At 37.4% G+C, this 27210-nt stretch overlaps 1 protein-coding gene across 1 annotated transcript in view; it reads left to right on the forward strand.

Annotated features, from left to right (window-relative positions):
- The window catches only part of LOC113230058, a 93025-nt gene that overhangs the window by 60503 nt on the left and 5312 nt on the right, over positions 1–27210 (forward strand). The window contains exons 3-4 of the mRNA XM_026463785.1: positions 25156–25344; positions 25463–25692. Coding sequence (XP_026319570.1) covers positions 25156–25344; positions 25463–25692 — 419 coding nt within the window. The remainder of the gene's footprint in view (positions 1–25155; positions 25345–25462; positions 25693–27210) is intronic.

Genomic DNA, 27210 nt, shown 5'->3' on the forward strand with positions numbered 1-27210 from the left:
GTTTAAATCTATGTCAAAGGAAAGGTCAACGCCTCAGCAATTTGCAGGTTTTCAAGCTTCACTTGGCAGGTATTTGCGGCTGGAGACACCGTAGCATGTAGATATATGATAGATATTATTTATGTAAGAGGGTACTTTACTCATTGCATATTCTCATTATATGTTTACTACAGAAATAACAATTGTCAAACATTAAAACCTTAAATGACTTACGTATTTATATGTAATTACATTCGTATTAATAGCGTTTTCATAATTTTTCTTGCGGTAACCCTAAATTCTAAATCCATAAAGTGCACGCATCGGACGGCGACCACTACCGGTGTATCTCCTGAGATCTGATAAGATTCAAATAAGGGATTAGAGCGGGACGCGGCGAGGATTTGCGCATTCCTCCCGCAAGTGTAAGCGGGATAGACAATGGGATTATCTCTGGACGGACCGTGTAGTATAGCTATATGCATGGAGACATACCTATATATCGCTATAAGTGTAGGGTAGTATATGTTTTATTGGTTTAAAAATGTGAACAAAGTTTTTGAAACAATTTGTACTTCGAATGGCACATGAGACATCTTAATTAATAGATACTGCTGTCATAGAGATTTAACGCTTTTTTGTTTAATTCGCACTCAGTTGCGTAAGATTAATTTCCAGTAAAACAAGACAGAGGAAAAACAAAATAATAGTTCAACAAAAACAAAAAGCTAATGCTAAAAACATTTAGGTCTGTGGAAATCTAAGGTTATCACGACTACTACATATTACAAATGAAACTAATTTTCAGAAAATTGATTTACATTTTTTTAAAACAAACCGACGTTTGACAGGCCTGGTGGACTGACATGGTAAAGTGAATCACTTATGTCTAATATTATTGTCAACTTTTTCTAATATCAGGTTCTGAACTACTCACCTAGAGTAGTTCAGAACCTGATATTAGAAAAAGTTGATATGTATGTCCATCATATTCGAGGGTCGGATAAACGGGGATGCATATATTTTACTGACGGGATTACCATAAGGCGGCATAGGCGGAATCCCGGAATCCTCGGATTGCCGGCCTTTTTTGGGATTTTCACGCCTTCAAGCCTTTTGCGACTTTATATTTATTTTTCTGGCCCCAAAGAAATTTATCCATTTTCATTAATACATTTCTCTATCCATCTAGAATACGTTTGTATAAGCGCATTATAGACAAAAAAAAATCAAATGAAGTTGTGAGCCTGGTGGCTAGCGACACGCCCGTTTATATCTCAAAGATCAGAGAGGTACTGCCACTACGTCCGTCATACTGAAACTGAAAAATTAAAAAGCTGTAAATCTCCCTAAAATAAGTAAAAAAAACCTAAAACTGAAAAATAAGTTGAATATGGCTCAACTCACACTGGCGCAGAGTCGAAGCGTCGCGTCGCGTCCTGTTTTTCAACTACAACGCCTGGCGACGCGCATCGACGCGCGTCGAAGCTCGCATTAGTGCGCCTGGATCACCGTGTGGTCGGCGTCTCCACGCTACGCCGACTCCATTTTTGCATAACACAAATTTGTACCTTAATATTGGGAAAATATAGATAAATTTGCTATAGGCGATAAACATGACGCGTCGCGACGCTTCGTCTCTGCGCCAGTGTGAGTTGAATATTTGTTAATACAAACTTGGTTACTGTTATACAAACTGTTATATATTATTTTTGTTCTTTCCTTTTCAAAGCTGTAGGTACCTAGGTAATAACGCACACACTTAACATAGCCCCGCACTAGGGAAACCCTGTGCCATGGACACACACATAGACAACCACAAATTATACTCAAACTCACGAGAGAAATAAATGTAGGCCATACAAATGTTTCTCCCGGCCCGGGAATCGAACCCCTGCGCGGCTGCGTGGCGGTCCGGTATGGTAACCGTTCGGCCTCTGTGGCAGAGTTAAAATGACAACGTAAAGTAGAAATAGTTAAATAAAAAACACCTCTGTTTTGCAATTACGTCAACTTTAATGTTATTAATATGGTAGGCTGTACCCATATCTCAAAGTCATTAAAATGTAAGCTTAATCAGGTTTACTTTTTTATTCTTTTTATCCTCTTTCCGATTTGCCGAACTAATCCGCGGCTTATCTGGAGGTTGCAGGAAGGCGATCACATTGCAATACAAACTACAATCTGTATATTTACCTTGGTAAGGTGCAAAGTCGCGTGTGTGGGTATTACTGGGGTAGTGAATGAACCTCATAGGGTAAACCGCGACCTACCGTAGGGGTTCGTTCGTTGTCAACGTACGGCAATAGATAATGTTGTCTTTATTTTTGTGGCTTACTTTATATTTATGGGGATTAGAACTTTTTAGTTTTATTCAGATCGAAAAAATATGCAAAAATGATCTCAACATTTTTAGATTTTTACATTTAAAGTTTTAGTGTACAGTTACTTATATCTGTGTATTTGAATTGGTCAAAGTAAACAAATTTCTATCTTAAGGTGCGTCATCATCATCAACCCATTTATACGTTCCACTGCTGTGCACGGGTCTCTCGTCAAGCGAGTGTTGCCTGGAAGTAATTGCTAAATTGCTTAAATAAATTGCTTATTGCTAAATTGCTAAATAGCAATAAGGCCGACTGTTGCACATTAATGTACTATTTTATGTTTAAGTAATTGTTCTATATCGCCGCTGCAATTTTATAAGCAATAAAGAATATTTATTCATTCATTCACTAAACTGCACTATACTTAACTCACATCGTATCAAACAACAGGGATGTACCTACTTAATATGCTATAAAAGAAAATATTTTTAATACTTTCAATGTAAAGCATCGTAGGAGGTATCTCTAATTGGAAATGAAACAATCTGAAACGCGCATATTATTCGCGTTTTTTTGAAACTAATTTATATTTGGGCTTTTGCAGGTCTCATGATCAATCAAGGTATCTTATACTTTGTAAAGGAATAATTTTTAGTAGGTATCCTTCAAGCATTTTTGAAATATACCCTTAATAGCCATCAGATAAATATTTTATCCGGGATAAACCCGCTCCAAACCCCGCGTGGACGGCGACTGATACAGATAAGCTCGAAGTACGATTAAGTTCTCCCTTTTTTACGTATTTTGACTTTCTGAGCACTATTATTTATTTATTTCAATTTATGTACAAATTACAGTAAATATTGCACAATCAATGTGTACTTTTTATCCCTTTCTGTGCTTTTATTTATACAGAAAGTTTATTTAATTGACGCCAAAGCTAAAAAAATCGTACTTCAAAACACAAGAACTTATTCTACGAAATGATAAAAATGTTGTATGTATAGAACTAGGGCTCTTTATAAATTACAATGTATGGAAAGATATAAATTCATCATCATCAAACCATTTATACGTCCCACTGCTGGACACGGGTCTCCTGTCAGGCGTGGGTTTAGGCCATAGTCGACCACACAGGTTGGAGACTTCACACGTTTTCCTTTGTATTGTGAACGTTCTTTGTCGTGCAGGTTTCATCACGACGGTTTCCTTCACTGAAAAGCTCATGGTAAAATTCAAGTTAAATATCGCACATAAATTCCGAGAAACTCAGAGGGGCAAGCCAGGATTCGAACCCACGCTCTCTGCTTAAGAAGCAGTAGGCCACATCATTAGGCTACCTAAATTATAAATTATAAATGAGAATTTGCGCAAGTTTTTATTTGATATCAAAACCGGTCCCATAAGATTTTACGCCAAATTCTCTATGAACAGACACGTTTTTTGCATCAATTTATACTCATAGTTATACCAATCGAACAGGTTTACTACGTATCCCCTTATCTACTTCCCCAGTAAACACTGGTTGAAATATTGCAGTAATTGCGTATAACCTTTCATCTCGATTCGGTTTTGTTTACGCATTGACGTTCGTTTGATGTACGTCGCCTCTTGACTTATCCAATAACGCTAATGCGATGCCTTTGCTCCATTGGTTACCCTTGTGAATACATCCCTTTCCAAAATTATCGATACCTATCCATAAATATATGTCACAACTATCTACCGTATGATACATGGTTGAGGTAATAAATTAACTATGTTTGTTTTTCTTTATCAAAGTATTTCAAAGCTACCCTGTGTCACGCCATGAGATGACACACATGTCCCGTGTTTTACATATTCATTCATTATTATAGTATCTTATAGCGATATGTGTTTAAAAACATTAATGATAAATTTTGTAAACTAGGTAGGTGTTTACAAAACGGGGCCCCAAGTGGCATTTATAATCAACATTTTATCTGGTTACCACGTTTATTTTCTTCCGGTAAACAGAGTTCTAAAATCGATTTCTGTTTGCATTGTTATATCGGTCACTGTTAGTGATTCATCACAAGGCTCTTTGAGCGCTCCCGCTCCGCTATTCGTTCCGCTCGTGCGCCCGCTTAAGCCAGATTTCAATAGAGTATAATCTCGCCCTAATGAATCTCCAATCCGGATTACCGACCCCTATAATGGTACAGCCGCGGTCGCTGCAAACGAGCGGGATTTCGTTTAGACAAACTTTGATTAGTCCACTGCACGGAGCTTACAAGAGTTCAGTGCGTATTGTTTGCTATACAACAGATTGCCGTTGATACTTAGCCTCGTTATCGATCTAGGAACGTGCTTGTATTTATTGCGTCCAGAGGTAAGAAGGGATCAATGGTTGGCCAAGCTGTCCACGTCATGTTTTAATTCAGTCGTCTAATTCCATCCAATAAATTGTAAGAGCCGCACGACACTCGGCTAATCCCATTGGCGAGCATTAGAACGGCTTTGTGTGGACAGATCGCGCTCGCACGCCGAAATTAGCTAGCAATTGGTAGCTCCGTCGAATTGCTTGCGGGCTCAGCTTAAATCGGCTGCAAATACTTTTATTTCCCGGTAAAATCCCAGTGACCTGGGCTCGAGCCGATCCCGGCCTTCATTTTATCCCAGTCCCGCTTAATCCCGGATTTGACGTCGTTTAATCCGAACCCGTGTTGGATATCGCGTCGACACAGGCGCTCGCCCGCACTTCTCTATACTCTTCTATATTGATTTTGGATTTCAACACACCTTCAATGGACTTCGCTTTTAAACCGTCAACAAAGCGCTTGAACTGTACAAGGATTATCTCCGCAATGCATTCGTATAAAAGGTCATTTTATAATAACGAAATTATTCAATTGAAACAAAATTTAATCCACAACTATCGCCGTGACACGGGATTACGCATGAAATGCATCGCTCACGGATATTTGGGCTCAATAATATAAAATTGTATGCAAAAAATGAGCAGATTAATTTGTATTTTCATTGGATGGTGCGTTATGCGAAAAATTGAGAGTTCATGCGAGAAGCAAATGAAAACGATGGCCTCATATTATTTTATTCTCAGTCGGTTGTTATTCGAAAAGTACAATTTTCATAGAGCACTATGAAAATTTTACTTCAAGCACTTTATTATGATAAACTAATAGCAATAGTAGGAAGGACGCACTAATCATGAAAACCATCCAGGCCATAATGTTGAATTAATAACAAATACGAAAATTGATTGGAAAACTGAATGTTAAAATAGTACATTAACATTTGAGCGGATTTAGACTGGCAATACTTGTATTACGCTTGCAGAAGCCAAAATTGTTTGATGGTGAATGAATGGTCCTATTTCCAATTATAACGAGGCTTATAATTTGTAGTACATTTAGAGCACTTCGCATGGTAAAATTAATAACTGAATTCAGTCTGTCTGCGCTTCTAAAGCAACGTTCACGTCATTTCGAATTGCAGGCTCCGTACAAATGCGAAACTTTTTTTCAGAACGATTTACCACATAATTGCAACATCTGTAAAATTCTACCACAACTTAAAGCGGAATCAGTACCAACGATCAGTACCTGGTAATACCAATGATTACAGTACAAAATCACTAATGACAATTGCGGCCACAACTAAACATTAGGACAATTTAGGCGATAATGCCGCTAAGTCCGACGCATACGAGCGAATCGCGCTGGGTAATTAGTCTACATGGGCCTAACTGTGGGCTTTTAACTTTTCGCGCGTTCATTAACTGTATACGATTATTGGATAGCAATTTCATTGAGAAAAGCCAATAATGGCAATAGAGCGAATTAACAGTATTGTGAATGCACTCGGCTTATTTAACAGCCAAACCAATAAGTTAATCCGTTTTAAAATATAGTTTGGGCTTTGGTACTTGTGGTGTATTTGATAGTTTAAAATTAAGTTATGGTATTAGTGTTGGCGGCTGCTGAAATTTTCTTTTAGAGCATTATGTAAATTACTCTGTTTTATTTCATTGAATTTCTTTCTAATGTTTTAGTTATAAGTAAAAAGACTCTCAATATACATAATCTTTTTAAACAAATCATATTTTAATTAAGTATGGTCATAAAAAAAGTATTTCTTTTTATAATACCGAGTGACGGGACGAACAAGTGACCCGCCTGGTCTCAAGCAACACGCCTGTTCATAGCAGTCGCGGCGCCATTCAGAGCTTTAAATTGCAAAGTTCCAAGGGACACTGCCAGTGCTCCCGCCACCTTGAGATATAAGTTTACAAATCTCATGTGGCTGTAATTGCACAAGCACCCTTACCCTTCAAAACCGGAATGCAGTATTGTTCACATTACTGTATGGCGGCAGAAATAGTTAAGGTGGTAATACCCCCTTGGACGAACTCCTTCACAAGGAGGTCTATAACATATAATATAGTAGTTAATTACAATTTCAATTCGTAGTCTGACTAATATTGTAAAAGTTTTCAATTTCCTCTAGATTTAGAAAAGCTGACTAGAGTTTCCGATAAAAGGCAAACTTTGTCGTGGAAATGTTTCTAATCCAATATCCCACGTAGGCTTCCGGCCAAATTGAGTTGAATTTTAACTTTTAGATAAAGCTTTTATGAAATGAACCAAGAGATTTTAGTTACACTTGACAATTTAAATAGAACATGTCCTTTATATTTGTTGTAATAGTATGTAGAAGTTAACATAGAATGTATAAAAACATTCGTAGGCATTTTAGTGAATGCAGGTCAGTTGCTCACATTGCTTAAGAAAATATATTTGATATTTTAAATGAATTTTGTCGTATTCTAACCGATGTAAGATACTTCAATAGTATAATCACTGTCTTAATATACTATGCACCTTTACGTATAGATAAGGAGGTCGATTGTACAGTCATAGGGATCCCAGTGTTTGCGCGTAAGGCTGGGCTAATCCGCGATTCGCCGCAAGACGCCGCTTGTTGCTCATGGGGCTTCGCGCCGCATGGAAAGCATTACCCCAGTTTTCTGGTCATTATTTTGTGCGTAAATGTAAAATATGAAGATTGACACTGCAAATGAAGTTTGAAAATCTTACAATATTTTCAGTGTTCGTCTCGTCAGTTATTAAAAAACATCATCCTATTTAAGAGACAGGTTCTTGTCGGTGTAGCCTCCAAAACTCTTCACGGGCTTAGAGTCAGTTCCTTGTCCTCTTTACAGCTGCTCACTTTGAAGTTCTTCTTTATTTGTTCACTATTTTCTATCTTCCCCTCAATTATAACTCTCACTAATTCGTCGTTACGTAACCAATATCCAACATTTTACCCCTTCTGTTCTCTATTGCCTTTATTCTCTAACTTCATAAAATTTCTTCATTTCATATCTTCTCGATACATTTTATTTTCTCCATTCGTAATTTAAGCACAAATATTATTTACCGTGAATAAGTTCACAAGAGATTTTAACAACAGAAGATTTTATTGCCTCCGTGGCTCAATGGTTACCATGCTGGACTGCCACGCAGAGCTCCCGGGTTCAATTCCCGGGCCGGGAGATATATTTGTATGACCTACATTTATTTCTCTCGTGAGTTTGGGTAGTAATTTGTGGTTGCTTATGTGTGTTGCCTAACAATAATGTTTCACTGTCGTCATTCTTAAGGCGCCCCGACGACGCTGGTCACAGCCAACCGCTGTAGGATTTAGTTAGCCGACGGCCGCACATAGTTGCAGATTAATTATTTATGCGCGGGTCCCTATTGCCCGAGGGTAGATTACCTCCCAGACTGTCCGATTCCGCACTAACTACAACTAACTACCAGCAACTACTCATCTTAACGCGGAATCGCCGCAAGAGTTAAATATTTACAAACTCCGTCTACTACAGTGATATTAAGGTCGCTTTTGCTCCGTCTGAATAATTTAAAGGTCCTTTGTCTTCCATTGTCCGTTGGCACTGGGGGCTTGCGATGACCACCTTGTCATGGGCAAGCTTTGCTTTAAATCTCGCTGCATCTTTGCCGAAGCTTAATCGCGTAAGCCCGGCTAGGCTAGGCTGCTCGCCGAAATAATGAATACCTATAAATTCGGTTCGTAGGTATACGATAGGGGTTAATTAAAATAGCTTAGGTTAAATGAGCGGGAAGACATGTTCTTTGGTGTACTGCCCTCCTTGTCATAACGAACCTATTTGCGTTTGGGTAACTTAAGAGATGTTGCCACTGAAAGTTTTGTACATTTCGCTTAACAGTGAAAGTAAACTAAATAAGATACAAAAAACCCGGTTGCAGATCTCGTTTCGCTGATGCTTATATGTTAGAGAGCTATTTCGCCTGAGAGCGCCTTAATTTCACACACTGTCTTCTTGGTAAAATTTTCGTAAAAATAGAAAAGTGCAATTTTGAAATGAAAAACCAATACAGTAACAAGTAAAATAATGTAAATCTATTGGCTTAGTGTCTGTGATCAGTAAGCAAAAAAAAAGAAACAAAACATTTTATCAGTGTTTAGATCATTATTCCTTGAACAAATACGCCAATATATAAAAAAAATCTTATATAGAGGGATGGACCATATGGTGAACAATGTTGCGATAATATTAATTGGTGATTAACGTGATAAATTTTGAAAATTCGATTTCAACGGTCTTCGGTTCAAATTATCGGAAATGCAAACGCGCGTTCGTGAAACGCGCGATTGCATAGGTACTTGCGATTTATGGGCGATTGCAGCGACGCAAACGCGCGACTGCAGCGATGCAAACGCGCGACTGCATCAATGCCAACGCGCAACTACATTGATACAAACGCGCGATTGCATCGATGCAATCTCCTACGAATACCAATTGTAGTGATGTAATCGCGCCTTTGTATCGATGCATTCGCGCACTTGTATCGCGTTTGTATCGCTGCTTATAATCGCGCGCGTGTGTAAAGGTAGACGATTAGCGACTGCATCGCTATTGCATCGCGTTTGCATCGCTGCTAGAAGTCGCCGTGTGTAACCGCTCTAAAATGACGATTACGTTAGTTATGATAATGAGGGCAGTGTACATTGCTACTGATTTATTTCAGTTGAGACTGTCATTTGTCAATTTAGAACATTTCAAGTACGCTCAATATTAAGAAATAAATAAATGAAATATTTCATTCTAAAGTTTTGTTTATTATCTCTACTTTATACCTAAGGGACTGAACAGGCAATAAGCATACTGCATAAAGATTTGTAAAAATCAATACCATAATCGGGTAAGCAAGCCTACGTCTTCGTATCGAGTTATGCGTACGCGTTGTTTTAATCCTTAAGGCGAAGCAAAGCACGTAATATGTAGAAACCTTCTTAACCTAACAGGATTATCGACGGAGGCATTGAGGGCCGGATCACGCTTTCCAACGCTACTCGGCTAACGCACAGATTTTATTACACAAACGAGATTAATATAAACTAATACTGTTACTGTGTGTGTTTGTGTAGCTTCGGAATAGTTTGTTAATTCTAAATCTTTTTCGCTGATACTGTTTTCAATCTTAGTTATAAGAAATAATGACGTAATGTCGATGGCTCAGGGATTAGGTTTCAAAACTAGCAAATTATTGTGAAATTAATTTGTTTCTTTTTTGTAGGTTCACTACACGGATTAAAATTGCCTTCTTAAAACATTACATTATGGAATAAAACAAAACATAACTACAAATCTCTTTATCTAATTGATGCCCTTCCTATCAACCCTGCATAATAATGTCAGCTGAGTTTTATAAACGCTAATTTGTTTACAAATTCAACTGAAAACTTTCCTAATTTACATGATATAGGTACTCCATAATATACATTACCGACATGTAATTAATATGCGAAGGTAAGGGAAGACAGAAGGAAATGTCATCATTATCTTAGCTGTTGTTGAGGCAACCGTGAATACGTGCTGTGTCGCGTGCCTCTTTTGTTGACGATAGGGATGCGACAGTTGCCAATCTTTCCAGCATTTTTATATGAAACGAAGAAAATGAAAATTTTTATGCCCATTGCTCACTATTTTTAACCGACTTCAAAAAAAGGAGGAGGTTCTCAATTCGACTGTGTTTTTTTTGTATGTATGTTACGCGGTAACTCCGGTATTTGTGAACCGATTTTCATGATTCTTTTTTTGTTGGAAAGAGGGTACCTCCATAGTAGTCCCATTTAATTTTGAAGAAAATCATCTACCTCTAAGGGTGGTTGTTCACGCATGAAGATTCATTTTTATAAATAGCGCCTAAATTTTATTATAACGAGCAATTATTTTAATGGTTTGATTTTGCTATTCTCCAATTCAAGACGTTTTTCTCTATCAATATACTTTGAGTAGTAAGAACCTTTATACATTAACTCCTGTGTCAAGTCCCGTATAGTGGTGAACTAGGGGTTGAATCCGGGTTTGCGCACTTTCTGGTAACCGATTTCAATAAAACTTGGTAATTATATGTAAATCCACGTACTTTTGAGGTCGGTTTTTTTAGTACTTTGTACTGCGATTATTATTTTTCTCATTGGAGAAAAAGGTTTAAGAATAATAAGGCACCAATTGGAACTCAAGACGCATTTAAAGCTAATAGTATAAAAAAAAGTTGTAGTCACTTTTTTACCGAAATAAAATTTAAAAAAAGTGGTTTGTTGGGTATTTGGGTAGTATTCAAGTTAATAGCAGTAGAGCTTCTTGTGATTCATCCGAGGAAGTACTACCACTTTACCTACTTCCGCCGCCAAGCAGTAATGTGAGCATTACTGCGTGCTTTCCGGTTTTGAAGGGTAAGGGTGCTGGTGAAATTATAAGCACATGGAACTTGTTTACTTATTTCTAAGAGTGGTGGGCGCAATAGCAGTGCCCCTCAGATCTTTTGCGTTTTAAACCTCTGAGTGGCACTGCTACAGTTATAGACAGGCGTGTAACTTACCATCAGACGCACGACTTATTCGTCCCGTCTCTTGATATTGTAAACAAAAAGTTAGATTATTTAAAAATAACTGCAATAAATGAAGTTGGTGGAGCGTTAAGAGCGTTAACTAAAACTGTTCATTATTCTTTTGAAACTTGATTTCAAAATATCTTTACGTAAGCGTGTTATCGTATTTTATTTTCCGCATTATATCTACCAACCCTACACTCCCCTACCATCAATCGTTAACACATTTACCTACTTACGAGTGGGTGAAAACTTGCAAAACGAACGTTATTGTAATAGACACAATACGCCTCGCTTATCGACGTGTCAAAGAAGTTCAAAAGCTCGGTTTAGACGACATCTGTTTGTATCTGTATCTCCTCGTTTGTCAGTCTCCGCCGGCAGAACTGATTGTTTCAAACAAATGGCCTTTTTGAATAGCCCGTTTGTTTACTTGGCTTTAATTGACGTCGCGAAAGTAACTCGTGTTTCGGCATCGAAAATTAATACAATGGGTTCACGTGTGTGGAAATGTTGAGATGTTGTGAACCTTTACCTTTATCTTTGAATTTAGAAAGAACGAAGTCTTTCAAATTGATATTATAGAACAAAAACCTGAGTACCTACCTAATCTAAGTACAACCTAACTTAAAAGGGTTGTATAACACTTATATATTTTTTATTTTGACGACGAACAAGTCGTACATTTGGTAGTACCCGACACATCAGTCCATAGCAATTACAGTGCTTGTCAAAGCTTTAAATCGCAAAGATCTGAGGGGAGCTGCCACTGCACCCGTGACTCGGAGACATGAGACACAAGTGCCATTCGCCTGTAATTTCACCAGCACACTTACCCTTCATTACTGGAATGTAGTAATCCGAACATTTCCGCTTGTCGGCCGAAATAGGTAAGGTAGCAGTATCTGGGATGAATTCTTACACATGAAGCTCTACTGCTATTAATTATATGTTAAATTACTACTAAATCAGTTATAACGTACTTGCTAAAGTGTAGTGTGTGTAAAATGTGAGGAGAATTATTTTTGAAAAGCATATCAAGAATAATAATTAAAATTACATAGCTCGTTCAAGAATAACAATGTATCAAAAGTACTTCCAAAAGTAGGTCAAAAGTAAATTCTAAAAGCCATTGAATTCACAATAGTGTTGATCAAACAATCACAACTGGGGGGATGAACCGAGTTTCTTAATTAAAACAACCGACACGCTCTTTGACAGCTGTAACGCCTTCACAATCATTGCTATCTTGGGCATTGTAATAAATATCATAATGGGTCATGGAGAAAAGTAATCTGTTGTAGATTACGGAATTGTAATTTAAAATTTTAGTTTAGGTTATGTCTTCGTCGAATATAGTAAAAAAAAATCAATTTAGTTCCACCCTCACCGTTCCTCTTTCGGTCTACTAGAAGGTCCGGAACTCATGGAGTGTTATACCTTATGTCGTTGATATTCCACCCATTCGCACTAAGTACTTTGCTTTCTCCGCCCTTATGCGTACGGCAAAAGAATGTAATACTCTACTGGCATCTGTGTTTCCCGAGAAATTCAAGGCTAGAGTGAATCGGTATTTTTTAGGCAAAGGCGTGCCATCGTCGGTCACATCGTCGCTTAACATCAGTTGAGATCGTGGCAAAGCATAGGTATGTCTATTATTTATTACAAAAAAAGAAAAAAATACACTAGAATCTGATAAAGTGATGAAAATCAGCGTATCACTGTATGTACTTAGTCGCCGTCTTTACTGCAAATGCGCTATTGACCATGAAGTATCAACTAGGTGATGAAATTTCAGAGGCTACTTATATAAATCCAGTAATATAGCAGTGTTGACAACCAAAAAGACGACTCGTAAAACGATCTCGCAAATGAGACTTGACACTTTGAAGTTTGGGCCGTCTTCTCGTAAGTAGCATACACACATCAAAAAAAGTTTGCGATCACTTCGAAAAACTGAAATCTTTTTTGTTACTGTAGATTATATTATGATTTTTTCTTCTTTTTAGATTCTTTATTTAAAAATAAATTAGAACATAAAACAATGACCCCATTCAATTGTTTTTTCATATAAAAAGGCTTTCAGTTCTAGCTTACGCTCATTCAGAAATCTGATTTAGTCAATTATAAGCGATTCAAGATATTTTTCGCGGAAAGTTGTGATTGAAAAAATGCCAAGAGGATTATCAGAGGTTTTACGAGCTAGAATAGTAACGTTGAGGGAAGAAGGATACACCACGAGAGTAATAGCACGCAGACTTGCTATATCCCAATCCTGTGTCGTGGCTACGTTGCAGAGGTATCACGGAATGGGGAATTTAGCTGACCGACCCCGCAGCGGTCGCCCAACTGTTTTGACAGCTGCCCAAAAGCGCTATATTAGATTGCTGGCAGCCCGTGATCCAACAATCAACGCCACTAAAATAAAAGCAGAAGTCAGGGCCGCCTCTGGGCTTGAAGTTAGCACGCAGACCGTTCGCAATTGCTTGCACCAGGCTGGATTACGAGCACGGAGGTCTTGGCAAGCTCCGCTCAATTCCCGGCAACGTCAACAACGAAGATTGCAGTGGGCTAGACTTCGGCAAAATGAAGAAGGTGAGGACGAAAACATTTGGCAAAACTGTCTCTTCGTTGACGAATCCCGAATCAGCACTCATCCAGATAATCGACGTGTCCGTGTCTGGAGAAGACCAGGCGACCGTGAAAGACAAAGAACTGCCACTGGAACAGTTCAGCAAGGCGGAAAATCGGTGTCCTTTTGGGGTGGCATTATGATTGGAGCTAGAACGCCTTTGATCCCGTATCGGGGCTTCATGACAGCAGACATGTACAAAGCAGTTGCTATTGATGATATCGTCATACCATTCCGAGTAAACCATGGGCACCAATTTGTACTGGTCGATGATAATGCGCCCGCACATCGAGCTCAACGAGTCAATGCTGCTCTTCAAGAATACGATATCACACGATTAGACTGGCCTGCCGGCTCGCCCGACTTAAACCCAATAGAGCACGCGTGGGATGCTCTTAAACGAGCAGTATGGAACCGTGAGCCACGTCCCCAGACAGTTCCAGAGCTCAGGGAAGCCGCTATTGAAGAATGGGATAGGTTACCCCAGGAAATGCTGGATAACTTGATCCTCAGCATGCCCAGGAGGATCTTCGCATGTATTCGAGCCAGGGGAGGAGTTATTTTATATTGAATTCACACCTTTTAATAATAAATTGTTGTTTAAGTTTAATTAAACAGTCTTTTTCTTTCTATGAAATTTCTATCACTATTACATTATGATTAATGGCTCAATTTTTTAAAATAAATAATAAAAAATAGTTTTATATTTTAATTTCAAACAGGGTATTCCTATTTAAAGAAAGCATACAACATAGATTTTTTCTTAATAAAGTTAAATTTAAAGAATTATAGGAGCTTATGCTATTGATCGCAAACTTTTTTTGATGTAGATTTTTGTAAAAAGACAAAACATGCCTTTGTTTGTACTCTGTACATATTTAAAATATGTTCATATTATAAGAATTTCTTAAATAACGCACCGATAACTCTGACCCTTTATAAGTAGAAGACAAAGTAAGCAGTATTTGCTGGCAGTTGCCCAGTCTAGATATCAACTGGCGCCCAGTTTACCTATGTAATCCTATCCAGGTCTTAAGGTCATGCACCGGGGCTTATTGCTAAATCTTCCAGACAGTTCAGTACTAGCTTTAATTTTGGCGTTTAACTTTTTTGTTAGAATGTTACTAGAACTTAAAGTAAGTAAATAACACATATATCATTATATAACCTATGATACATGAGCACCTTTGTTACTAGTAACAGTTGGTTATTTTCTTTATGATGCCAAGTGACGAGATGAACAAGTACTGCGATAGGTGGTAAGCGACACGCCTGTCCATAGCAGTTGCAGTGGTCATTCAGAGCTTTAAATCTCAAAGACCCTATGGACACTGCCGCTGCGCCCGTCACCCAGAGACATAAGTTGACAAGTCCCATGTGCCTGTAATTTCACCAGCACCCTTACCTTTCTAAATCGGAACTCGGTAATGTGAGCATTACTGCTTGGCGGCAGAAATAGGTAAGGTGGCAGTACTTTCCTTTACGAACTCTTTCACTAAGAGCTCTACTGCTACTACGATACGTGGGGTGCCCTATAAATTTCCGGAATGAATAAGAAAAAAATATTATAAATGGTCAGAAATGAATTTATTGTTTCTCAAAATATTCTCCGTTAGCGTTATTGCACTTTTCCATATGAAGGAACCAATTTTGAAAACATTTATGCCACTCCTCCGTGACAATCTCTGAAACATATTTTTCATACTCTTCGACAGCCTCTTCAGGTGATGAAAATCGTTGACCTCGTAACTGGTTCTTCATTATTGGAAGTAAATAAAAGTCACAAGGTGCCAGGTCGGGACGTACGATGTACGCGGGATGGCTCATAAAGTCAACGTTGTTCATTTTCAAAAATTAATTTGTCTGTCTGGCCGTGTGAGAACTGGCATTATCGTGGTGCAAGATGATACGGCGTTTACGTTTATTTTTACGGAGTTTGTCAATAACTTCCGGCAAACAAATGGTCGTGTACCAATCACTATTCGCGGTACAACGATTCTCCAAAGTAACACAAAACACCTGTCCAGTTTTATTAAAAAAAGAAGCAATCATCCGCTTAGAGGCACTTTGCACGCGCGCCACTTTGGTTGGTATCGGCTCATTTCGAAAGACCCATACGCTCGATTGCTGCTTTGTTTTGCTGTTACTATGCCACACACCAAATTTGACGTCCCTTCGTTGAATCTGGTACGCATGGCATTGCACCAAGTGCCGCGATCCGTTTTTTGAGCCTCAGTCAAATTGTATGGGATTCACCGAGATTCACAGCTTTTTTACACCCAAATGTTTGTGTACTATTGTATATTTGTATTTGACTCATGCCTATGCCTAAAAATGCCCGAAACTCATGGTATGTCACATGCCTGTCTGTTTTGATCATACGGCGCACAGCATTGATATTTTTGTTGTTCACAGCAGTGAACTTGCGACCATCACGAAATTCGTTACTAAGATTCACACGACCGCGTTTGAATTCTGCAAACCAGCTATAAATAGTCGTTATGCATGGTGCTTCATCGCCAAAAGCAGTTTGAAGCCGAGCGAAGTTCCGCTGAGCTGTTAAATTACACTTAAAGTCGTAGAAAATCATACTACGAAAATTTTCACGAGTTAAATCCATGATGATGTAGACAACCAATTTCTAAAATAATGCCACAATATAAAAACAAGTGACAGTCAAATGAAACAAACTGTATTCTACAGCCAAAGAGTTTCATTTTCAAATGCTGTAATTACTTTTTAAATATTGTTTATATAAGTGGCCAGTTCCGGAAGCTTATAGTGCGCCCTATGTACAGTCATGTACGTGAGCTACCTGACCCCTAACATGCCCAAACCGACCTTTTGGTTCTGAGAGCCATCTTACGTAATGAACAAAGAAAAAATTTAAGCAATTTCAACTTTATTGTGTAAGCAATACAGTGGCGTGTTGCTTGAAGATGATCAACATATTTTTCTTACAATCAATATTAAATTTCGCCATTTAACTTCTATTATATTATATTATAAAAAAACCAAATGTACACGATTTTAACATAGATTCATTTCCAATGTGTAACATTCGCGAAACCCTAAGAATTCGATAGTTAATCCTGTGGTTGAAGAAAAGAACGTGAACGTTGACGTACACGTAAATACATTTGTATTTCTAATAATTCTGTCACAAATTGGACAATGGACGACGGATGGACAAAAGCAAAATCAAGTTTACGGCAAGTTTAATTTCAGTGGGCTAACCTACGCTCCCTGCGGTAATCCCCTTACTACGAGCTCCAAACTTTCACCTGCCCTGTCCAGACGAGCTAATGCCGGACTAAACACAGAGAATCACCGACTCACAGACACTGTAAAGAAAATTTACTCTACAAAGGTGATATTGCATCTGTTTTGTCAAGAATGAACGTAGATGTGATAAGTAGATAATTTTTAATTTCATTTCTTTAAACATAATTTTGTCGGTTTTGAGTTTTTTTATATAATAATTATTATATTATAAAGTCATGGGCAATGAGTAGAAGAGTTCGTCCAGAGAGGTACTGCCGCCTTACATAGCACACCAGCCACATGGGACTTGTTAACTTATGCCTCAGGGTGACGGGCGCAGTGGCAGTGCCCCTCAGATCTTTGCGATTTAAGGTTCAGAGTGGCACTGATGCTGTTAGAGATAAGCGTGGAGGCGTGGTTGTTCGTCCAATCAATTGATAACAAAAAAAATATTCGTTTTAATAAAAAAATGTCGAATACCTAGAGTAATTAGTTACAAACCCAGTATTTATTCGTTCATATCACAACTGTAAAGGATATTGAATGCACTATCAAAACTATAACAGTTGAAATAAATTACTGTTTAATCCTAAAAATAATCCAAACTAAAATATTACCGTAACTCATAAAACAACTCTAGTGATAGTAGTAGTTTGGATCCTGAATTATTTTTGTCACAAAAGTTCTACTTTTGCCTAGAAACTTTATAGAGGTTCAGAAAAAATCAATGAACTAAAGTTTTGATATACCTCTAACAAAGTTTAGTAGCAGTAGTATCCTCGTGAAAGAGCTCGTCCAGTGAAGTACTGCCACTTTTCTTATTTCTGCCACCAAGCAGTAATGCTCATGTTACTGCGTTTCGGTTTTCAATGGTACTGGTGAAATTACAGGCACATGGAACTTTCAACTTACGGCTCTCGGTGACGGGCGCAGTGGTAGCAGTACTCTTCAAATCTTTGTGATTTAAAACTCTGAGTGGCATAGAAACTGTTATGGACTGACATTTCGCACGAGTTGTTTGTCTCGTCACTTGATATCATAAAAAAGGTTCACCTTTTTTCTGTCTTTTAGAAAATAATGCAAGTGAACTGAATTTTATCTAAACTTTTTAATTTAATGTGTCTATTATATATATAAAAAAAAAAAAAAAAGAACTCTAGTTACTATCATTTTTATAAATAGAAGTGGTATAAATTTCAAAAAAGAGTGAGCTACTATAAAATACAATGTAGGAAAGTAACAGCAATACCTGTAGGCTATTGGATTTGCGTGTTAAGGGGCATTCGTGAGCTGTGATCTGTTTATTAGATCGGATAAAGCGTTCGCCTGCGTGCCGGATGCTGAAACCTCGCAAATAGCGTGTCACGCTAATCGTCGGCTTTTGTTTGTATATCACTGCCATCTATATCACATAACGCGGTTATATAAAACTATATTTTATTGACAGCTTGCAATAAATAAATAACACGGATGACTGATTATCAGAGGCTGAGAGTGAAGTATTTCTTCGCGCTATAGAATTACATTTAATATTAGCATCATATTTTGTAGTGCGTCTTTATTACCAGGATTTATGTATAATCTAATGTTGATGTCTTTGCCTTACCTAATGTTCGAGTTGGATTTATTTTTTACAAATTTATTAAATAGTAAAATAGCCTACTCTAATCTTATAACTTAACACCCTAAGTACTCTAAAAATCTTTTGTTATAAAAGTTATAACCTAGCTGCAGAGCAACAAATTCTTTAATAGAAGAGTATTCGTTAAAAGAGCAATCGTTCTATATAATATACTCCAGAGTTCCAAAACATGTGAACAAGTAATAATTATAAACCTTGTTTCAAAGAATGTGCCCCTTTTTGCTCCTTTGCAATATGGTGTTCAGTTGATTGACACTGAAAATCTTCTCAACAATACTTCTTCAACTGAAATTCAGTTTTTTTAATTTTCAAACCATGTTTTTTTCAATTCAAGTTTTGAATTACGACAATATTTGGTTTCGTGTGCGACATATAAAATCGATTTTATCGCGTTTGTCTCCGTTTGAAATATTAATTGATACTGTAAGATTGACATGATTTTTTTGTGATGTTCATATGAACATCTTTAAAAAAATTACGAGGTACCATCATATTGATATTAAATATATAATTACTGTCCTATTAGCTATTCCTAGAAGTCTGCATTAGCCCTCGTGATCTCATCGTCTTTGTAGAAAATCTAAGACCTTGTTTACACTTTAATTTTAATAGCAATAGAGCTCCTTGTGAAAGAACTCGTCCAGGGAAGTACTGCCAAGTTACCTATTTCTACCGCCAACGGTATTGGCCACGTTACTGTGTTCCAGGTGTGAAGGGTAAGGGTGCTGGTGAAATTACAGGCACATAAGACTTGTCAACTTACGTCTCAGGGTGACGGGCGCAGTGGCAGTGCCCCCAGATCTTTATGATTTAAAGCGCTGAGTAACACTGCAACCGTTATGGGCAGGCGTGTGGCTTTCTAGTTGCTACCAGGCGCACGACTTGTTCGTCCCATCACTTGGTATTATAAAAAAAATCGATTAGTAAATTTCACCTTAATCTCCACCCAATAACGGCTCGTTCATGCAAGATGAGACTTTTATCGGAATTCGTTGGTACTTCGGTAACTTCGCGTAAGTATATATGACTGTCTCTGTTCTTTATTATATTATTATATTTTTTTATTTATATATTATGTTGTTAATGCCACAAAGATTAAGAAATTGTACACAATATAACAAATTAAGCAATTATTCGTCTACCTTTTACTATCATTAAGTATTCAAATATATACCTATGCTATATGTTTCTAGACGTTTGTTGACGTTTCTAGACGTAGTGTTGCGTGTGTGTAGTGGTGCGTAGCAGTAAGTATATTCAGCAACATAACGAAGTTATTTAGGGTAATCGATGCGAATATATCCACACCCTTGGTATAATAAAGCCATGTCGAACGTCAAAAGTGCTTTTGTTATACGATATTCATAAAAATAACGCGATATACATGAAACAAATTATGCAAAATATGTGAAATTTTATAACCTTTTTGTTTAACTGTAAAAAAAATCTAATAATTTCGTGTGTAGAATCTTTAAACCTCTTCTCTTGAAAAGTTGTCATTTTGCAGATGTAGCCTTATTACATCCACGGTGCGATATGTTCCTTTTTAACATTTTCCATATACATATATTCTGTCTTTCGTATAATATTTGCTACTACACCCGTGTACCGTAAGTATACCACATTTAACTAGTTACGGGAGTAAGCTTCTACGAAAGCAACGACAATGAATCCGAACATATCCGCTAAGCCTGTATCTTCTCGCCGTTTAAGTCTCTACAAGTTCTTATTTTGCTTAGTGTGGTTTTTAAATGTTTCAAACTTGTGAATTGCTAATAAATTATACAGATTGTTATTAATGAAACAAAGAAAGAAGTTGATTTTTTCACGATCAAGATCGATTTTTCATCGACACGAAGAAGATTTTTCAAATCACGAGCAGACTTGAGTATGATTTCAAGCACTGGAAATACGATCCTAATGGCAAGGACTTGAGTATGATTTTCACTGCTCATTGCAATACTCAAGTCCTGACTTGAGTATTGAGTAGAGTTCTGGAATACGACCCTAAGACTTTTTTAAGTTAATATAGTCCCACTGCTGGGCACAGGCCTCCTCTTTCAGTGAGAGGGCTTAGACTACAAGCCGAGTGAGCGTATTTCATACACATTAAAAAACATAATAATAAAATTTAAACTGTGTATTTGTATATAAAAGTACAAATAATTGTTTTGCTTACTATTCTAAACTTATAATCTTTAGAAATAAGGTTTTAGCACTTTAGTTAAATTCCCATTTCAACCTACACGTATTACAATTTGTTTTTAGGTAATTACTATTATCTAATATCTAATTATATTAACGCATGCTTCTTCTATGAGCAGACATCATCCCAAGTTCTGTATTGATCGAGAATAAGATAACGCTTTATAGTTTTTTTGGCTTGCTTTTTACTTCCATTGCAGATGTGTGCAGGTAGCCCCACGATGTTTTCCTTCACCGAAAAATGGCAACAAAAAAGAGTTCATGGTAAATTTTGCATACAAATTTCGAAAAATTCAGAGATACAAGTGCAAGCCCCTATTCAAACCCACGACCCTCTGCTTGAGAGGCGGTAGGTCAAACCGTTAGACTACCGTACCATGACTATTTATACAGTTTTAATATGTAGATAATTGTTAGTAACTGCGAATACAGTAGCTTATGAGCGCCTGGCAGATTTTTTTGCAATCTCAATACACTAACAACTTTTCAAACGGTCTTAAAGATATAAAACCCATCGCTTCTCGTACAGCTTAATTCCTGTTAGTACGAAGTTTTAATTCACTCTACTTACACTCACGAGCTCTTGACATCCCCTTTGTAAACTTGGAACTCTTTTCAAGAGCGCTCAGATCGGCTAAAGCTTAAGGAGTTTCCGCTCCCGCCTCCGCACCCGCGCCCGCTGTCTCTCCGTTCACCTAATTGCTATTTTATGTTCCGCTAATGAACGATGCGCTTAACTAAGTGCCTTAGTCTCAATTTGCGGAACAAGTTCTTGGTTGGAGATTAGCGATCATGGTCTGGTTAGTAGGTACCTCACTGGGTTTATGTTCGCGCCTCAAAATAGTTATGGTTCGTGAACAAAATGTCCAATAACTTTGTCTTAACCTCGTTTAGAAAAGACGTTAAGCTTTTTTGTTTAGAAAAGTTACATTATAAGTAGCCAGGAACAATACACAATCACTTCGGTCTACTTATAAAATATTGCAGTGATTGGTAATTGAGGGTTGCAGATGCCATTTCTATTGCATTTTTTTTAAATTTGTGGTCAATATTTTACAGTTATTAATTTAGGACTTAAGTTAATCGATTACTTACAAAAAATAAAATCGTAAATAAGTTACCTCTATTTGATAACAGATTAAATTTTCACTAATTGGCAATAAATTGTTCAGATCCGGATTTTAAATTATTGACTTTTGTAGGTAACTGTAGTATAGTCTAGAATAGGGTTTTCTTTCATCATAACAAGAGACGGGACGAACAAATCGTGTTCCTGGTGGTAACAGACAGTTGTAGTGCCACTCAGAGCTTTATATCGTAAAGATCTGTTGAGAAAAGTTGAGAAGTCCCACGTGCCCGTAATTTCACCACCAACTGTAACCCTCAAAACTGCTTGGCGGCAAAATGGGGTAAGGTGGCATTACTTCCCTGGACGAACTCTTTCACAAGGAACTTTACTGCTAGTAACTTGATGATGATTTCACCATCTAAGTCAGTCGTGACCATTAGACCTGTAAAGAACCCGAAACGTTAATTTGTTTTAAAACCATATATACGTGATTATTTTTCATATCTATGAAAAAAAATTTTCATTGCTAATGTGATTGGTGAAATTACAGGCACAGTGAACTTTTCAACTTATATCTCAAAGTGACGTGCGCCACGGCTGTGCCTCTCAGATCTTTGAGATTTAAAGCTCTGAGTGGCACCGTAACTGTTATGGATAGATGAAGCGCACGACTTGCTTGTCCCATCACTTTGTATCATAAAAACAAAAAACAAAAAATGTGTAGCAGTCGCGAAAACCTAAGAAGTCGAAAAGTGAGAAAAACAATATATTAAATAAACAGAACTAAAGATTTAGCAAAAAGACTATCATTAACTGCCTCTGTGGCCGAACGATTACCATGCTGAGCTTCGACGCAGAGGTCCTGGATTCGATTCCCGGGCCGGGAGAAATATTTGTAGGGACTACATGTATTTCTCTCGTGAGTTTGGGTGTAATTTCTGGTTGTCTATGTGTTTGTCCATGGCACCCACGATACTGGGTTTATTTTGAGTGTGTATTATTATTTGCCAGACACGCTGGCATATATATAGATATATAGATAGGAAATCAGTGTGGTGAAATAGTAAATTAGTAGGTATTTATCACTTATTGAGAGAGACGCGTCCAATTGAGCTACAAGGTCTATTTAACCTTAACTCTTATGGACGTCTTTTCCAGGCTTATAAAAACGCACTTTCAAGGGTATGTTTTAAAGTAGTTGTTGTATATAGGACATTCATGCAAAAATGCATCGTTTATGATACAATGAACATGACTTTACCATCTATATTGCAAAAATTCGAGCTCGAATGCTAGTTTATCAAGAACACAATGTATATTACTAGACACGGATCTCCTCTTAGCGGAGGGTTAAGGCCATAGTCCACCACTCTGGCCTAATGCCGGTTGGGGACTTCATTCGTTTTTCGAGGGTTGTGAATCTTTTTCCATGTTCATCGCAATGTTTTCTTTCATCGAAAATCATTGTGAATTTTAAATTAAATTTCGTACATAAATTTCAAATAACTCAGAGATGCGAACCCACAGCCTCTGCTTCAGAAGCGGTGACTTACCGCCTATATAAAAAACCGTTAAACGACTATAAACGGTAAAACTCACATAATAATTGTCAAGAATAAATTCCAGATGACAATTGTTACATTACCACAACCTGATATGATAGATTTTACCCTGAAGCAACCCCTGCCCAGCTGTAGGACAACAGTAGGTTGATACGGGTAACAATTTAGGGGACTTGGTCTCAAAATAGCATATAGCTATATAAAGTTTCCCAAGCCAACTAAATGTAAATAGAATAATACTGGGTTATTCCCTAAGGTTAACAATATTAAGTCCAAGGTTTCTAGTTTCATATCCGAGGGATTAAACTGACCAAAGGTCCGACCTCGGCGGCAGCCGCGGCGCGACTAAACCTCAAATAATCCGTGCTCTATATTAAAGCCATAGGTGCTAACCTGAAACTACCCACAAATACTCTTACGCAAACAAACTTACAACAAAACTATTGAAAGTTACTTACAGCGATTACCAACACCCGAAATTTCGAGCTATTTTAACCATGGGTATTTAAGAGATTATGCCGCGAAATTTATAATTTCCCATAGTGTTTTGTTGAACCGAACTCCCGGATAGTATCATATAAATTCAATAGCCGGTGGGCGGGTTACGAGACACCTATTGTTTTCTATTGATTCCAAAATACGCTCTAACTTCGTATTAATAATGTGATTTTCATTGAAACGTATGTTCTCTGTGGGTACTTAACATGTTCAAATAATATATTTGTAACTAATGGGTAACTGTTTGTACCATAGCGTCTGAAAATATTTCAATAAATATTCTGCGCACTTGTACAGGGAAAAAGCAGCGGGCAGCAAAAACTATTTAATATCGTGCTAAAGAACCGTCTACAAAGACGGCCAGTAAAAGGCACAAAGTGATCACTGAGCTGGTGGAGTCTTCGCGAGACAAGGATTAATTATTATTTTAACGTTTCACTCGCTTTTTTGCCGCGAACAAGTCAAAAGCATTGCTTTCTCGCTTGAAAAGTTGCTAAAGAATTAAGGCGCTTTCTTAGCGACAGTGAGTGCTTCGACAAGTGCCTCTTAAGTAGCTGATTTTTCAGCCAATGGCAGCATTTTTCGAAACAATTTTGTGTCCACCAGCTATTTAGTAGGTTTTAATACTGTAACACAATTAAATGGATACATAACTTGCTGAATGTACTTAGATCAACCAGTTCAGAGCCAAATATTATGTTCGTGGATTATGAATTATAAATAGTTCCTGCCTTCGTATTAAATCCAGTTTTAATTTTACGAACATATTATCAATATGATTTTTTTATATTAAGAACCAACGAAAGTATGTTTGAACATATTGAAATAATTTTAAAAAGGGTGTTGTAGTAATCACTTTCAGCGTTTATTCTTATAACAACGGCAAATATGTGCCAATGTCGGTGATTTTGTTCTTTTAAAACATTTTTTTTCTCTAAAAGGTGGTCCTTTTCAAAAACCTGTAGACATCTAAACCACAGAGTGTACACTTTTATATAAATAACGTGATATTTAAAGCTGATTTTGGTAACGGTTTGTTTTTTATTGTTTTAGGCAAAACCTTGCCCGTACATTGCGTGGTAGAAGCAGTGTCTTCACTAGAAGAAGACGTGTGGCGTCGACGAGCGGTAGTGGAAACTGACAGCTACGTCATTATTCCATCTGCCACCGCGTTTCAGGACCTAGTGCCTGCTGCCATGCTAAGGCTTGGGTACCCTCATGAACTTGCTGCTTCTGCTAAAGGTAAACAAAGCATTTAAGTATACAATTTTTGTTAATCAGCCAAAATTATATTTTTTGTCCATTTCTTTCACTTTCACAATAATCGATAAAGGTATAGTCCTAATGTGTTTGCCATCAGGATCAGTAGTCCTAAATAACTGGAAGCCGCTACCTTTCGAGAAGATCTCCGATGGGCCCAGGGCAACGGTAGGCGAAGTCCTTGGTGAATTGACGACTGTGGTCACACTCAGGATCCAGCTGTTGAGGCCTCGACCTACTCCCCTTCAAGACATAAAGGATAAACTGTTAAGACTTCTATTGGTACAGAGCAGGCCTCTTTTGATGTCCACTGGATGCCCTTTGGATGAAGTGAGTAATTTTCTTGTTTCTTTTCATTATATTCATCATTATTTTAACCTCTTACGATTCCACAAACTACAATGGGAAAAGCGCTAAATACTCAATGTACTGAATATGTCATGTCATGCAAGAATTGTACGAAACACGTGTTTTTCTAAATACCGTCCGGTCATGTGGAATATATAACCCTAAATTTTAATGCGATATTTTCGTTATAATGTACACCGGGCATTTACGTGATCATAGGAATAAAATTGTCTGAGTTTGAATCGCTTGACATGCATGTGTACATTTTGATTTACGGACAACGGCACATCAGACTACATATTTTTGTTCGAAAATCGCCTCCGTTGCAACGGAACAAGATACGTCAATGTGTAGCTTGATGTGCTGGCGTGTGTACATGGGGCCTTAGGAGGTTAACTCTCACTTTATTTCATATTGATTATGTAACATTTCTCTACATCATCGCAAAGCGGTTATCCGTATAATGTAGTAAATTGTTCAGTTCAGAGATATTTTAAAAGTATTTAATTTCGATAGTATCTGCTCTACAAAGTTCTTGATGATTACTTCTAGAAGATATTTCTACAGAATTGTCATTTACGAAATCTGTAGATGTTCGAAAAATTATGAACTGTCTGACAGCTCAAGCAAAGTGATACATTTGATTGATACGAAGTGTTTAAATACGTAGCTATTCATAGGCCTGATGGTCCAGGTAAGAGAATAAAACAAAATCAATCCTTTACACTCCGCAAAACATGTCAAGCTGAATCACATCAGAGATTTCGCATTACAATCATCTGAATCCTGTTCAGCGACAAAGCGAGTTCGCTACACTGAGCTAAACCAACTCACAATGTTATACTTATGGCAACAATTTATGTAGACCCCTCGCCAAATCTACGGGACTACCATTAGTCTCTCTTAACGCAGATGCAATTAAAGTTTATAGTACATCTTTGTGATTTTAAACCAATTTCAGGCAATAATAAATACAGCTACTACTCTACTACTACTACTGGATCTAGATCTCCATTGTGTATTAGAAGAGATAGAGTGGTTTTCCGATAGGACATGAGAGAGGAAGATTTAGTTTGATTTCAAAGGTCGAATTAAATTTGGCACACGGCAATGTTCTTTAATACCGCGAGACGTAACCCCGAGTGCTACACAATGCGCCCTCTAGTCTAAACCTTACCCCTTATTAACGTGGGACCCATTGTCTTCCGCTTTTAAGCTCGCTCTTTGAAACTGTGCTTTCAATTGAAAATATTTATAGGTTTTGGAATTGCATTGTATTAAGTATTTAATAAATTTTTACTTGTTTCTAATAAATTATAGATTATAAGCAACACTTACATGAATGTACTTATTGATATAAATTTGTTTATCTGATTCCCAAAGGATATTGAAAAGATGACGTAACTAATTACATTATTATGCCAAGCAACTCTTAAATATTTCTCAACATATCACTGCTATCTAATGCATTTTGTTAGAAGGAAAGTGATCTCAGGAAAT

Source organism: Hyposmocoma kahamanoa, unplaced genomic scaffold (assembly GCF_003589595.1).
Source record: "Hyposmocoma kahamanoa isolate Upper Pololo Valley unplaced genomic scaffold, ASM358959v1 63, whole genome shotgun sequence".
Classification (NCBI taxonomy): domain Eukaryota; kingdom Metazoa; phylum Arthropoda; class Insecta; order Lepidoptera; family Cosmopterigidae; genus Hyposmocoma; species Hyposmocoma kahamanoa.